The sequence below is a fragment of the Protobothrops mucrosquamatus genome, unplaced genomic scaffold (genome assembly GCF_001527695.2).
Source record: "Protobothrops mucrosquamatus isolate PMUCROS unplaced genomic scaffold, P.Mucros_1.0 scaffold41, whole genome shotgun sequence".
NCBI lineage: Eukaryota > Metazoa > Chordata > Lepidosauria > Squamata > Viperidae > Protobothrops > Protobothrops mucrosquamatus.
The window spans coordinates 845,381-860,615 of NW_015386423.1; the positions used below are offsets into that span (position 1 = coordinate 845,381).

A 15,235-nucleotide genomic window follows, 5' to 3' on the forward strand; every position below is an offset into this window, starting at 1 on the left:
TCATTTCGTTCAGAGAAGAAAGTGACCCAGCGAGGACTGGTCTGTTTCCATCATAAATGAACAGCTGCAGTCTGCTTTTAATGTTTAGCTTGAAAAGAGGGAGCTCCCAGGAAGAACAACCTCGCCCACTTTGTCCCCATCCAGATTCTGCCTCGTTCAGACGTCACCAATGGATCGCTTCCAAGGGAGGAGTCCTTGGGGACTTGGAACCCAACTGAACCCAGAGGAGAAAGAGAGTTCTTGTCCAGGAGGGGCTGCTCTGCACTGCCGGGGAGGTCTCTTCCCTGGGGTTACAGAGACCTGGGGGTCCACGAAAGGAAGTGGAACAGATGTTCTAGGAAGGGTTGCAGCTGCCCAGACTCTCCGCAGCTGTTCCCTCCCAGAGGGACCCTCCCTGTGTCTTCTCAAAGTGCAGGATGAGATCAGCTGCCTGAAGCCTTCTCTGGCTCCTCCCAAGCTACACTCACCCTCAGGAGCTACCACATGATGGGTGGATCCCCCTCAGGGCACTCCCCAAGTGATCCTTGCCACCCCACTTGCCTCCGAGGATCCCTTGGAGGAAACACTGGAGGAAATCTCTGCTGCTGGTCCAGATCCCCCTTGCCCCAGGATGCTGATGCTGCTGATACCTTACCTCATGCTTGCTTGGTTCTCCGTCTGCCTGGCAGATGTCCATCAGCTGGAGGCAGCCAAAATAATGAATGCCACACCAGTGGTGGACGGGTAAGATCACAGCCTCCCTTTCCCTGCGGTGGGTTGGTTGAGCAAAGCCCTGTCTTGGAAGATGGGGTGGGGGGCTGCAAGGAGCGTCCTTTTCCTGCCCCCCCCCCCGGGCCTCCTGCCGGCACTAGGCTGGCACCCAGCTTTCCACTGGGCTGGCTTGTTGGCACAATGCCACACGACTTCCAAGGGGGCTGACATACTCCACATCCGTGAGAGCCTTTAAAATGCACGTGCAATACGACTGGGCTGCTCTCCAGGGAACAAAATCTATAGGGCAGACTAGGAGGAAGTTTTCCATCAAGGCTTCCTGAGAAAAAAACCCTTTTAGGAGATTCTAAATGATGACGTGCTGAGGAGGAAAAAGCGGTGGACAAGCCCTTGCAGGAGGGACTAAAACAAAAGCTGGTGACAAAGAATTGCACAAGAGTCACTGCAAAGTAGGGTACAAACATTAAACTGTCAAATGTCTTTCAGTGGAAATAAAGCAATGGATTTGGGAGCAAAACCTCCAGATGTAGCATAAATTGATGGCAACTGAACTCGAAGTGGCCAACAGGGAAGGAGAACTTGAGGCTGAGGTCAATCCTTTGGTAGGTGGGTGGCAAAGAAAAGTGTGTCACCTGTAAGGAGGCCAATATTTTTGTAAGGCTCACGTGCAGCAGAGCCTGAGAGGAAAGTCCCACAATCGCAGTGCAGGGCGTGACCTTCCTGAAACAGCTTTCTGGATTTGGCCATCTCAGAAAGGATTCCCGGAGACGGAGGTGGCAGGCAAGGCAACCAAATTAGCTAAGGGCTGGGGCAGCACTGTGGGAAGGGAATGTTTCCATGCTATTTACAGTAAGAAAAAGTGAGTTCTGTAAGTGTGTATTCCATTAAGCAAAGTGTGGAGAAGGCATGAAAGTTTTCCTTCTCAAAACTGAAGAAGCATTCAGAACAATGCAGGGGAAGAGATCCCAACCCCCTCCGTGCTGGCCTTGACAGAGGAGGAGCTGTTTGCTCAGTGAATAATCAACCACCAGGAGATTGCCCTCGGGGTTGGCCAAACCTGGCACCTCTCCCTGGAGGTCCTGGAACTGAGGTAGAAGTACAACATTCAGACGGCCTTGGAGGTGCTGGAAAACCCAGAGGTGAAGAAACGTAAAGGCTCTTACAGCTGCCCCCCCCTTGCCTGTCCCTTGAAGAGCAGCATGACTTCCAGTAGAACATAGAAGAGGGTCCATCTCTGGGCACCAGGAAATCACACAGCTCTTCTGACTCCTTGCCTGGGATTCCTTCCGAATGTGGAATCAGCTGGGGGGGGTGCATTTGAGGCAGTCTTGGGAACTTCCAGCAGATTCCAGCCGTTTTTTGTTAACAACTAGAGCTGAGTAGTGGCTGGGGGTTCTGGGAATTAGGAAGGAAGTTTCAGTTCAATACAGAACAGTGATGGGATTCAAATATGTGAACAACCGGTTCTCTGTGTGGATGCTGCTTACAGAAGTCCATTCTGGGCCTGGGCAACAAAAAAATTATCCCACCACTGATACAGAATAACATTCAAGATCAAAGCAACTTTTAAACAATAATAGACCTGGTCCTATCTCTGTTATTTTTTTTAAAGAGAACTTGCTTTGATTTTGAATACTATTTGTTTTGAATTATAGCTGAACTTATTTCCTTCAAAGGAAAACATGAAAGTCCAGTTGCCTCCTGAAAAAGCACCTTTGGGATTTCCGTCAGATATTGGAAAAAGATGCAGTTTGTGGTTTGGTTGCTCTGCCTCTTCATTTAAATGCAACTAAATAATCGAATTGCTTAGTTAGAAGGCAAGTCGTTAATGGACAAAATAGCCTTTCGTTGCCTGTTAAATATAGTTGGCAAAAGGATTGGATCTTCTGCAAATCCAGAGAGGTGGCTGGCTGTGATTACCAGGAGTTACTAACTGTTACAGTAAAAGGGTAACTATTGATAAAGTTGCAGGTGGTTGGTACCTTAATCAGCTTCCCCCAGCCTTTTAAGCATTAACTTATTTTATTCCTGTTTCTATCTGGCTCTTTAATTTGTTTATTGTATTTTTATATAGTTTTTAAGTGTTTGTGTTTTAATTGTACACCATCCAGAGTGACTCTACAAGTGAGATTATGACAAATAAATAAAATAAACAAAACAGATTTTTGTTGTTTTATGAATTGCCTTCTCTGATCAAAGCAAGATAGAGTCTTAGTGCTGCAAACAAACTGTAGCTACTGATTTACAACCACCTAGCTCATCCTTTAATCTGATGTAAAGAAGAGTAACTGGTACCATTTCAACCTTTGATCTCCAAGGACAATTGTTCTATCAATTAATCTGCTTTAATCAGATGGTAACCCAGCATCTACTCAAGATGATAAGATGTTATCTTTCACTTTTGTAGTCACAATGATCTGCCTTGGCAGTTGCTGACAAAATTCAACAACCAGCTGTCTTTAAAGTCAGCCAATTTGCAGGAGCTGCAAGACACTCATACCAATATTCAGAAGCTGCGTCTTGGACATGTAGGAGCACAGGTAAGAGATGAGCAAGAGACACTTGCAAGTGTTCCATATAATAAAATAGGAGAAAGTAACTTTCCTGCTGAAACATCTGATCATTGCAAATTGCTAAACTTATCAGTTTGTTTATTTTCAGGTAAAGATTTTCAGGCCAGCTTATTTGTTAAGTCTTTTGGCTACGTTTCAAATTTATATGTGTGTTTTAAGACACCTTCCGTGGGCCCAACCTCTGCTGCCTGCCCACTTCCTTCCTGTGGAAAACACACATCTGTCCTTTCCATTTGCACCCCAATCTTAGATCATCTGCTGATGCTCTGTGGCCTCCTGATAAAGGTCACACAGGAAACATAAACGAAGCAGCTTTAGTAGACATTTGCCTTCCTTCTGCAGTTCTGGGCAGCCTATGTGCCCTGCGACACCCAAAACAAAGACGCAGTGAAGCGAACTCTGGAGCAGATTGACGTCATCCATCGGATGTGCCACCAATATCCAGATGCCTTCAAGTGTGTTACCGACAGGGCAGGTAAGTGCAGAGTTGATGCTGCTGGTTGCTGCTCCTGGCTGGCCAAGGAGGGGGCCAACCATGTGTCAATCCTTTGGTAGGTGGGTGGCAAAGAAAAGTGTCACCTGTAAGGAGGCCAATATTTTTGTAAGGTTCACGTGCAGCAGAGCCTGAGAGGAAAGTCCCACAATCGCAGTGCAGGGCGTGACCTTCCTGAAGCAGCTTTCTGGATTTGGCCATCTCAGAAAGGATTCCCGGAGACGGAGGTGGCAGGCAAGGCAACCAAATTAGCTAAGGGCTGGGGCAGCACAGGGCACACAACAAATCAGAAAGGCAACAGGTGAGTAGGGGGGCTGCTCTAGACGATTCCAGTGGTATCCAAGCACTCCAGCTCAGCCTCAGGCCTATGGAAATCAGCAATTGGCCCTTCACAATAAGATGCTTCCAGGGAGAAGCAGGAGAACGCTTCTGATGTGTCCATCAGCAACTGCTCTGGAATCAGGGCCAAAACCAGCCTAATTTCATCCTTGTCAACTTTTCCACTCCAAATCTTAAATTCTTGTGGCACGAGAAACTGGAGTAGATTTGCATTTTTTAAAAAAACTATGATTCTTTGATTAAACCACAAAATACGACCTGTAACCCATGGATTACAAAGCATCATGCCTGGGTTCACACAATAACAGCATCCACTAGTTTGATCCTCACTTGCCACTATTCAACATGCTAACACTTAAGCAAGCCACAGTTGATGTGTGAACCAGGCCAACATTCTATGAATGTTGAAACAAACTCTTACCTGGTTTAGTGCAACGCACGAACTCTGCCTCTGCCAGAACTCTCCATTATTCAACATGCAAAACAGCCTGGATCAGGCTGGGGAAGGGCAAGTTAGCCTTAACTGTGGAAATCTGGTGTAGACTTCAAGCCATCTCATGTTCCCAACTGGTCACCCTGTACCTGGCCCCGGAAACTGGATGGAAACCCTTCTCTTGCAGGCATCCGGGAGACTTTGGGCACTCAACGCGTGGCCAGCCTCATCGGCGTGGAGGGGGGCCACTCCATTGACAGCAGCTTGGCCGTCCTGCGCACCTTCTACCTGCTGGGCGTGCGCTACATGACCCTCACCCACAGCTGCAACACTCCCTGGTAAGCGGGGAGGTCCTGAAGCTTTTGAATAGGGGCCCTTGAGCAGGGCAGAGTGACGGTGCGTGGCTGTTGTGTAGCCTTGCAAGCATTCATGTAGGGAGGGCCGAAGGTCAGGGGTCAATTCATTTCAGTGATAGAATCCCATTTTGGAGGAGAGAAGATCCGTCTAAAGACATTTTATGGAAGGAGGGTGTAGGGAAGGAAGGATCTATCGGCACTTATATAACTTTGGCCCAGAGCCAGGATTCTTTGCTCCTTCATCTGCTATCCACTTTCCTTGGCAGGGCTGATAACTGGCTGGTAGATACAGCTGAAGGGCAGCCTGTTCACCATGGCTTGACGGAATTTGGGAAGGTCAGTGAAGGCTCTGCAGAAGGATTTGAATGGGGGAAGGGGGCTGTGCGCAGCTGCCCAAGCTGCGCATCTCATCTGCCAAGGGGAGAAGAGGCTTTGTCATTGGCCTGAAGCAGAGCAGGTCCACAAGAGCTTTGCGCTCCTGTTGAAAAGGGGGTTGCAAAAGTAACCACCACGAATGAGCAAAGCTTGAAGAAAAATAGGAAGGACGTGCCTCGCTGGGGGCAACTGATGGGAAACGAGGGCATGTGCAATAGAGTTTGGGGCAGCCCCAAGGCCTGCAATGCTTTCGGGGCTTTTCCTCTTGAGCCCAGAGTCTCCCAAGTTCATCTTCTCACACATTCACAATGCCAATGTGGAACCAGCAGCTCTCCTTTCTCTCCAGTCCAAATGACCCTCCATTTCTTTGCTCCATAGCGTGTGGTCCATGAGATGAACCGCCTGGGCATGATGGTGGATTTGTCCCATGTTTCTGTGGAGACAATGAAGGCGGCCTTAAAGATCTCCAGGGCCCCCGTGATATTCAGCCACTCCTCGGCCTATGCAATCTGCCCAAGCAGACGGAATGTACCAGATGATGTGCTCCGCCAAGTGGTGAGCAGGGCTGTGTGTGTGTGTGTGTGCTTGTGTGTGTGTGTGTGCGTGAGTGAATGCGGCGGCACATGCTTCCAGCAGCATCAGGTCAGGTCAGGAGGGAAGCTTTTGCTCGGTGTCCTTCCTTGGCGCATCAGGTCCTCAAAGGGCCAGCCCACCACCTATCAGGCGGGCACATCAGTGGGTGCAGCAGGGTCAAGAAGTGGCAGAGAAATTGAGCCTCTTGCTGTGTTTCTGGGTATCAGCTTCTGGGTGGCCCCTTCAATGACGCCCTCTCCTCTTCTTGTAGAATGAGACACGCAGCCTTGTAATGGTCAACTTCTACAATGACTACATCTCCTGCAGCAGCCATGCCACTCTGACCCAGGTAGCAGGTAAGCCCAGCAGAGCAGGAATGGCACATAAGGAGACACAGGAGGGAGAACTGAGGCAACAGAAAGTGGTCAGCCTCTCATCCTTCTCATTGCAGACCACATGGACTATATAAAGCGCATTGCTGGACCAAAGGCTGTTGGCATTGGAGGAGACTATGATGGGGTACCCAGGTATCAGCAGGAGAGACAGATGGGTGAGGGTAGACTTGAAAGAGGGCCAGCCTGCAGTGGGACAAACATAAGCCCCAAGACTGGAGTGACAACATTGCTTGAAGATTGTAGGCAGCTGCCGTGAACGGTACTCGCAGTTTAATGGAGGGCTGCAGGAACCACGTCCCTATTGCATGTATGTGTGATGACCTTGAATGAACAGGCACCCTGAGAGGGAAGGCGCTCATAGTCTTTAGGATTTATTGCACGCTGACCAAGACCTGGCCGATTAAGAAGCAGGTGTGTGCAGACCGGCTCCTGGAGGTGCTGCAGCACCATAGAGATCAGTCCTGGCATGAGGAGAGAGCAAGCAAGGGTGGGGGCGGGAGACATGGGACCCTGCCCTTAATTTTTTGCAATTTCCTTGGTGTTCTTTGGCTTACAGAGTCCCTCAAGGCTTAGAGGATGTCTCCAAATACCCAGACTTAATTGCCGAACTGTTGAGGAGGAAATGGACAGAAGAGGAAGTGAAGGATGCCCTGGCCAATAACCTCTTGCGGGTCCTAGAAGAAGTGGAGCAGGTGAGACCTCTCAGACCTGAAGGTGGGGGAATGGAGGCTTGGGCATGGAAGAACTCAGCTCTAAAGCTGGCAATGGCCAAGCCCAAAGCTTCTCCTCAGCATCTCTCATTTTCACCTTGTGCTCATTTTCCTGTTCTATTTGAGCTGCTTGGCTTTGGAGAACCTCTTCCCAGCCAAGAGATGGAAGTGTGTTATAAGGGTTATGGGGTTAGAGCAGGACCACAAAGATCCACAATCTGTTTCACCTCCAGCCATGGGAGCTCAGTGGGTGTCTTGGAACCCATCATTTTCTTCCCCAGTCCAGTCTACCTGAGAGGACTGTTGCGGAGAAGATAGGATGATGGAATAGAACCCAATCTAAATCTAATGAACTAACCTGAACAAGCCCTTCTCCTTCCTTAGGTGCAGAAAGAGATGGCTCGTGAAGGAATTGCCCCCGATGACACACCCATTGCCTTCCAGGAACTGGAGGGAGGATGCCGAACGCGCCATGGGTACCCCAACCAAGGACACCACCCAAGAGCTTTGCCGGCTATGTTCTTGCTACTATTGCTCTCCACATTGATCTAATAGAAGCCCCAGGATCTCCTTCCTTGTGGACTGAGTGGATCCTGCTGGGTTAGGATTTTTACATCCAACTACTATCACATTCCAAATTTTGCCCAAACCTTGGAATACTCCCTTATTACCTCCATTAATTTATGGCCAGTTACCAAAATACCATTACTGCCTCAAACACAGCTCGTTCCTAATGTGGACATCAGAGGCAAGCAAAATCCTGCTTTGAACTTTCCGAAGTACTTGCTAGTTGCCTTTTTTGCTTTGCAGATACTGGGAGCATGCTTAATGCTGGACATGTATGGTGGGGAGTATAGGGAGCAACATATTGTACCACTTATTGTACCACTTCTTGGGTTTGCCTGGTTCTTTTTTCCCACCTTGTGAAGAACAGAGATTATAGCAGAAGGGATGACAAGAGAGTAAGCAGGCACACAATGGGGAATATAAATAAAAAACAACACAGTGGCACCAGCAGTTCTGAGTGCACTACGCAAAAAACCCAATGTATTCCCCATTGTGTGCTCATTTACTTCCTTGTAAACCCCTCCCCCCTGCAGTGAATGTGAATACAAGCGTTAATCCCCTTCTTGTGAATCATCTAGCTGGGGTGGAGTGCTTAGGAGGTGAACAAAGGAAAGGAGCGAAACTGATTAGTCTTATTAGCTTTGAGCAGGCTGTGCCAGGCGGGGTGGGGGTGGGTGGGGTGGGGTTCAAAGGATAGGGAGAGGCAAAAAAGAATGTGCAGTCAGGTTCTCATCATTTCCTACTAGCAATTGCTTTACTTAATAATGTGAGTTGCTGATCCCAACAGTGATTGCTAAATGAGGACTGCCTGCATTAAATTATAACCTGTATTACTATAGTAAGAGAATCAAGGTGCTGGCCCAGAACCAAGGGAGACGGAGAGTTCTCGTCCCACTGTCGGCATGAAAGCTAATTGGGTGACTCTGGGCCAGTCACTCTCAGCCTAACCTACCACGCAGGGTTGTTGTTGGGGGAAAAAGAGGAGGAAGGAATATTAGGTATGTTTGCCACCTTGAGTTGTACATGGAAAAAGAAATTGGGATAGAAAACTTTTTTTAAAAAAAACCTACCTTGTTGGAAATTGCCCGAGAAAGGAGATCAGATCCAGAAAGGGCTCCTTCATGATTCACTGGGGTATTAGGAAATACCAAGCAATCCAATTGGCAAGACTCTGTCACTACAGCTAATATCAATAAAAAGTAATTTTACCCAACTTCCTGCGGAGTTGATTTCCTAAACTGGCCGACTCAGCTGGCCTGCCATGCTACCTCAGGCTCTCTCAGGGGGCTTGTGTCACATGCCCTCCAGAAGGGCTGTCCAAAGCAGCTCCTCCTCCCTCCCAGGGCCTCTTCCGCAGGAAACAGATCCCTTTTGAGGGAAGGAAGCCCTCCGCTGGCATTCCTGCAGGAGTCCCTCTCCCCTTCTCCCCCGAAGTAGAAAGCCAGCCTCAGCTCCTTCTGTGCCTCTCCAACAACAAAGTTGCTTCGGGGAACCGTTTGTGAGTGCCAGCTGACACAATCAACCATCCAGCTTTGCAAACCGCAGTACAGTTCCTGCTTCCCAGAGTTTGTTTATTTAAGCCAGCATTAAAACAATTGACAACATTCACTTTTCATTTACAAAAAAAAAAAGAGGCAAAGAGAATTTTTCTTAGTGCTGGAGAATTCACTGCTCTGTAAAAAATGTTCCAGGGAAGATGATTATAATCTCTGGCCCTCCCTGGCTCAGAGGACAAGGCAGCTGAAGGCCTCGGCCTTGAGCGACTGAGGAGGGGAAAAGAGAAATATACACTTAATGCCAACACTGGAGGGGAAATACTTGCTTGCCACCCCAAGCCTGGTTTGTACAGGAAAATTGAATTCTCAAGGGAGGAGGGGCTTGGCTCTCATTTACACACACACACACACACACACACACACACACACACACACACACACACACACACACACCCTTTCTGTACAAGGATGTCCCAATGCTTTTAAGTCGTAGTAATGGGGGGAGCTCAAACGCCAGTCAGGCAAAAGGAGGATCCTCTCCTGAAGCTGGGATGTTTGGAGGAAAGGGCTACTCCAGACCCAGGCAGACATTCCCCTCACCCCCCATACGACAAGCTGTGGGGAGGGGAGGGTGGGGCGCATGCATGAAGGCCAAGGGGCGGCAGGCCCACTGTTTTCAAAGGTCACTTTGTGGTGTGTAAATTCAAGGCAGGTTCCAGAGCTGCTAGGAAAAGGGACATCTCCATCTTCCTGGCAGCATCTTCCCAATTTGCAAGTGGCCTGTTCCCCCCACTCCACCCCATAAGAAGGAAAAGGGAACGGGGCAGGAACTGACCTCAGGAGGAACCATCAGCACACTGGAATCTACGCATGCAGCACCAGGGCTGTTCCTGGCCCTCTTAGGAAAGCTAACTCCCCCGAGAGCCGTGCTCCCACTGTGGCAAGCGCTGTATGCTCAGGTTCCTCTCAACAGGCCAAAAAAGAGGAGGAGGAGGAGGAGAAAAGTGGGAAGTGCAGACTGGAAGGAGAAGCTGTTGGGAAAGGCAGGGCACCCATTCCAGGAGAGACCTTTGCCAACGACCAGACATGCTCACACAGAGCCTTGCTGTCACCATGGCTTCTTTAGAAGTAGCTATTGTTGCTGGATGAGGAGGAGGTCCACACTGGGTACAGCAGGCCTGCAGGACTGGACAGGCCTCCCTGGCTCTTGAAGAGGTTGGTCAGAGGGCTGGAAGGCCAGGGCCCCAGGCAGAAACCCCACAAATCATAAGAGAACAAGGCAGGAGCAACTGTCTGCGAGGGTGCGGGAGAATTAATTCCGTAAGGCAGCCAACCTGAAAATGTGAGAGGAAGAACATTAATGCAGGAAAAGCAAAATTCAGAAGAGCTACCAAAAAGAGCTATTCGGGTCTCAGCCCTCCAGGCTTTCTAGAAGACCATTGAAGACAGATTCCAGCTATGACATTTCTAGATGTCGAATTGTTTCTAAACAAAGAGCATCCCATGGCCTTGAGCAGGCTTAGACTGTCTTGAGATCTTCCCTTTCAACTTTAGCCTTTTCTTCTAATACTTCTGATCTGCCTCCCTCTTGTGAACACACAATGTAATTTCAGCTAATTAAGGATGAACTCAGGCTGCAGATGTGTGTAATGTTTGGCCAGGATTTCTTTCAATTCTGGTTTTCTGACCAAGCCACAATGGCCTGGTTAATATCTAATGCCAATCATAATGGACGTGTTCCCAAAGCAGTTTTTCTGGAAGGCCCTGCTGATAAGTCTGCCGCGACCACCAGGTGCATGACTGGGCCAGCTACATCTCTGGCGTCATTGAGCGAGGCGGATCTCCCAGGATGCACCATGGCAAGAAGCAGGAAAGGTGACAACACAGCCCCTGAGCAGCAGCAAACCTCAGCAGGCCCAACTTGCCTTCTTCAGTGCGATTCTTCCATGTAATGTGGGCTAAGCACATTCAATTGCATGGCTCTAGATTTATGGGCTGGAAATAGCTGCCAGCCAGACTGCAGCCAGCCAGAGGTCCAATCCTGTGGGCAGATGGAGGGAAGCAGACTGACCTCCGTGACAGCTGATCCTCCTGCGAACGTGTAGAGCTCTCTCCCATGGCCGAGGCCCCTTCGGGCAGCTGGTTCATCTGATCCATGATCTCCAGGCCATTCTCTTCAGCAATCTGCACTATTAGGCTGTCCACCTGCTCCTGGGGTGTCGTCAAGGTCATGGCTGAGCTCATGGAGTCCTCCATCACCTGCGGGGACCAAAGGCGGAAGCATTGTGACAGACTGACAAATGCAAGCAGCAGCAACCAAGATGGGAACAACTGACACCCTGAACAAATCGTATTCCAGAGATCCAGTAATTCACCCACATGTCCCTCTCACTAAGTTAAACCATCCTCCCACTGTCTTCCTTCAACTTCTCTTCAAGCCAGAAATCAAGCATGATCCGGCCACTTTTTTCAAGCAATTTGGGAATGGAAAACGAGGGCGCTTCCTCCTGCTCAACAGCAAAACATCCGGCACAAGGTAGAATACGGAGCTGCACACTCCACTGGCCTGAAATGCAACAGGGGCTGGCAATGGCCAAGCAAAGCCGTAGCCAGCAGATTTAGCTCTGGACTCCTTTTAATTGTGTTTCAAAGCCTGCTTGATCATCATCTGTGCCCCTGTTTGATCTGGAGTAATTTCTGCCAAGTGGGGAATTCCCCCAGATACCCAAACACTTTCTCACGCATGCAGAGAAGGCAGCAAAAGCTAAAGAAGAATAGGAGAAGGTTCACCGGCAGGAGACTCTGAAAATGTGGTTTCCCACCTGCCCAGCTCTGAAGCTCAGCACCCTGTGCAGCACTTACTGAAGTGTGGACATCCAGATTCTGGACCTGCTGCTCAAACTTGTCCATCACAGCCGAAACCTTCTGAAGATCCATGGAGCTGAGAGCTTTGTCCAAGGCCTTGGTCACCTGGGCCATATTCTTGGTTACCTGCAACAGAGTCAGGAATCGTATTTGCTTGGAGGAACCACACCAAGCTAGGGCCAATCCTGAAGAGGAGGGGCCGATGTGACCCTGGAAACAGCAGCCCAGATCAAGACCAGCAGAAAAACGTGCACTGGCCAGTCAGTGCGAATCTCCCAAGGAGCCCTGGCTGCATGGTTTCATCCTCTTTTAGTCATGGAAGCCCTGAGGCAGGAAGAAACTCATGGCCATCAAGTCACGTTCAGGCTGAATCTGGGATGCTGGAATCTCGTGAGCTGCTGGTGGATAAAGACCAACTGGCAAAGGGGAAATGGGGCAAGAGGAAGCCAAGCGGCCTAATAGGAAATCCAGTCGGTGATCTCTCACATATCAAGATAGTATCACCCCCCCCAAGAAGTTCAATTGGTTAGGAATGATAGAAGATGTCCACATCTAGAAGACACCAGTTTAGTGCAGATGATCTTTTGTAGCCTTAGACAAAGAAAACTTCTACTTGCTCAAAGGGAGCAAGGAAGGTCACGTATTAAAATAAAGCTCCTTACTCCCTTCATAGTCACAGCTGTCTGGACCTTGGAGGCCACGGCATCTACACGGGAAGCCATGCGCAGCCAGTTCAAGCCTTCATTCTTCTTCCGGATGGCGTTTTCTGCATAGACCCGAGCGCATTCCACATTCTTCTGCTGAAGGGCCTGGAATACAAAACAAGGAACATCCCTCAGCTTCATAGTTTCTCCAAACAAAATCAAGAGTGGAAGAAAAGGGATCAGATTTCAGTAGTGATGCAGACTGACGGGAAGAAATTCTAGAATTTCAACTGCTTCAAAAATGAGGAAGAAAAACGGGGATGGAAGGGAAAAAGAGGGAGGGTCCTCAAGCTCAGAAAGACATGGGAGATCCAGAGCAGAGATGCTCAAGCTAAAGAGAGGGAGGAAGGACCTGCAGATGGTCTTTAACACCAAAGACTCAAAAGATTAGAAGCTTGATGGGTAACAAAAGTGGAGCAGCCCAAAGGCTTGAAGTCAGCAGAAAGTTCAGCCTTCCCAACAGAGAAACAACTCATTTTTCAAGAGTTATCACCACCCGTTACTTCAGGCCCCTCACCTTCTTGACTTTGGCTTGTTCTGTTTTGGAGTCCTTTTCTGCCTTCTTGGCAAGCTTCTCCAACTGCTTGGCTGTAAACTAGAGAGAGGCAGATGTTCAGCAGGCCTGTCAGCAAGAGCAGTCACCCAGCCTCAGTTCCTGCTTCCTCTGAAATAGAGGAAGGTCACGGTCCCATAGAAAATCAATCAAGTTTTAAAAGTCGGGGATATGTGCTGAAGGCATGATGGATAGAGAGGAGGCCATTTACTTACTCAGCTAATCCTGCTATAGCTCCAAGTGGCATCAGAGAGGCAGCCATTCCCAGATTTCTTGACAAAATCAGATTAGAAATTGTTCTGCTACAAAAACCAGACATTCTCTGTCCAAGGAGGAGAGTGTTTCCTAACCAGAGTGTTTATTGTGAAAGGGGTTGATTGTCTTAATTTTGCTACAAGAATTCTGATTTTAAGCTCTAAGGAAAGTGCCTTTCATAGCACGAGCACTCACCTTTAACTGAAAGAGCGTATCTGTGAAGAGAAAAATGAAAGTAGTTGGAAGATTTAAGAATAAAGGGAATCTTCAAAAGGAAAGGCAGATTTTAGGAAACTGATTCACAACATCCCTTCTGCCCAAATTTGGTGCACTCCACAAAATATTTCCATAGATTTGAAAAATCCAGATACAAAACTGTGGAGTATGTAGATATGTTTTATTAGAGGCTAAGAATATGAAAGTAAATAATTAGTTCCTAATGTTTTTTATATCCGTTACTATTTCTCAGTTCTGCAATACCTTGGTGCTTATCCCTTTGGTTGCTTATGAGCAGTCGCAGCAAAGGTGGCCGAGGACCTTACACGGCCTAATTCAAACCTTATTTTCCATTCTGATTCAGTTTCGGGGGGGGAGGGGGGCGTCTTTGTCTGCTTGCCTCTCGTCTCACCTTTTCTACCGGGGCTCCAGCTGGGCCGCCCAGCCCCCCTCCTGCCTGTGCGGGGTCACCCCTGGGGCTTTCGGAGCTGAGGGCGGGCTAGACCCGCGTCGCCCGGTGCCGGTCTAACGCCCCGACCACGACGCCGCACGGCCTGCCCTCTTTCTTCGCCCGACCGCCCAGCCTCCCTTCGCCACTTCCTGGTTTCTCTTTGGCGCGAGGAAGGGAGGGGGCTCCCGGGGCGAACCCCCTTCCTCCCCCTCGCCCCCCCTCAACACTCCCGCCCTGGGCGGCCCGAGGAAGCCCCTCCGCCCATCTATCGCTCACCACCTTCCCGGGCCGAGGCCGCCAGTCAGCCGCAGCTGAGATGACGGGACGTGGCATTCCCACCCCCCTCCCTCCCTGTCCCTCCCCCCTTATGGGCGAGACCCCGGCCCCTTTCCGCGCCCCGGGAGGAGACCCCTCACCATCCATCCCGGCTGAAGTCCTCGCCCGCCTTTCCTTGCCAGGACTTCCGGGTTCCGGAGAAACTCACTTCCGGCTTCCTTCCGCTCTGGAGAGGCCCGTCCCTCACTGAGGCGGGGCCTTGGGTGCGCAGGCGTCGTCCTGCCAAACGAGAGGGCAACAAAAGGATCACGTGCCTGTTTCGGAAGGGGCCGCGGTTGCTGCGGCAACGAAGAGCCCGGATGTTGCAGTGTAGAGCCCGCCTCCGTCTTGATTTTATTTTATTTTATTTTATTAAAAGGGCGCTGTTATAAATTCTCGGGCGGTTAATAAGGTCAATTGTAGCGCAGTTCAAAGCATCTTTCCCCAGGGTCAAGGCTGGAACTATAAGGATTCCCTGGGATCTGCCAGGAGCAGATTCAGCATCTCTTCGCCATCATCTACATCCAGGCATCTTTAGGGCTCCACAGCCACTCAGCGCACCTGTTCATCCTGCAGATGTATCTTAACCTGAGGCAGAGTTTGCTTCTGTGTGCCTGGAATTCCCTGTCACACATCTCAGCCTGCGTCAGTGTTCTATTCGGACATTCCTCTGATGCATCACTTTACATTGTAATGATGATTACTCTTTATATGAGGAATTAGGCTGCAACTTTCTGTATTTCCAGATATGTGAAAGACATCTGACATTTCCATACACGTAATGCCTCACATTTGCAAATTGCTCATCCCTTGGAAACTTGCAGTATCAGTGGAGAGGGCTGGCACAAGACCCAC

The 15,235-nt window shown here is 49.4% G+C and overlaps 2 protein-coding genes across 2 annotated transcripts; one reads left to right on the forward strand and one right to left on the reverse strand.

The window, feature by feature from the left end:
- The first annotated feature begins 562 nt into the window (after positions 1-562).
- DPEP1 (dipeptidase 1) lies at positions 563-7,925 on the forward strand. The gene is made up of 10 exons (XM_015811427.1): positions 563-723; positions 3,119-3,251; positions 3,627-3,759; positions 4,737-4,887; positions 5,172-5,241; positions 5,659-5,835; positions 6,125-6,209; positions 6,305-6,380; positions 6,805-6,940; positions 7,343-7,925. Exons 1-10 carry the CDS (start codon positions 611-613, stop codon positions 7,508-7,510), a joined length of 1,242 nt encoding a protein of 413 aa, XP_015666913.1. The 5' UTR covers positions 563-610; the 3' UTR covers positions 7,511-7,925.
- Positions 7,926-10,012: 2,087 nt separating this feature from the next.
- CHMP1A (charged multivesicular body protein 1A) lies at positions 10,013-14,547 on the reverse strand. The gene is made up of 7 exons (XM_015811432.1): positions 14,482-14,547; positions 13,594-13,613; positions 13,108-13,185; positions 12,549-12,695; positions 11,884-12,012; positions 11,093-11,280; positions 10,013-10,355 (listed from the first exon to the last, which is right to left on the reverse strand). The coding sequence occupies exons 1-7, from the start codon at positions 14,486-14,488 to the stop codon at positions 10,334-10,336; spliced, it is 591 nt and encodes a 196-aa protein (XP_015666918.1). The 5' UTR covers positions 14,489-14,547; the 3' UTR covers positions 10,013-10,333.
- Positions 14,548-15,235: the final 688 nt, after the last annotated feature.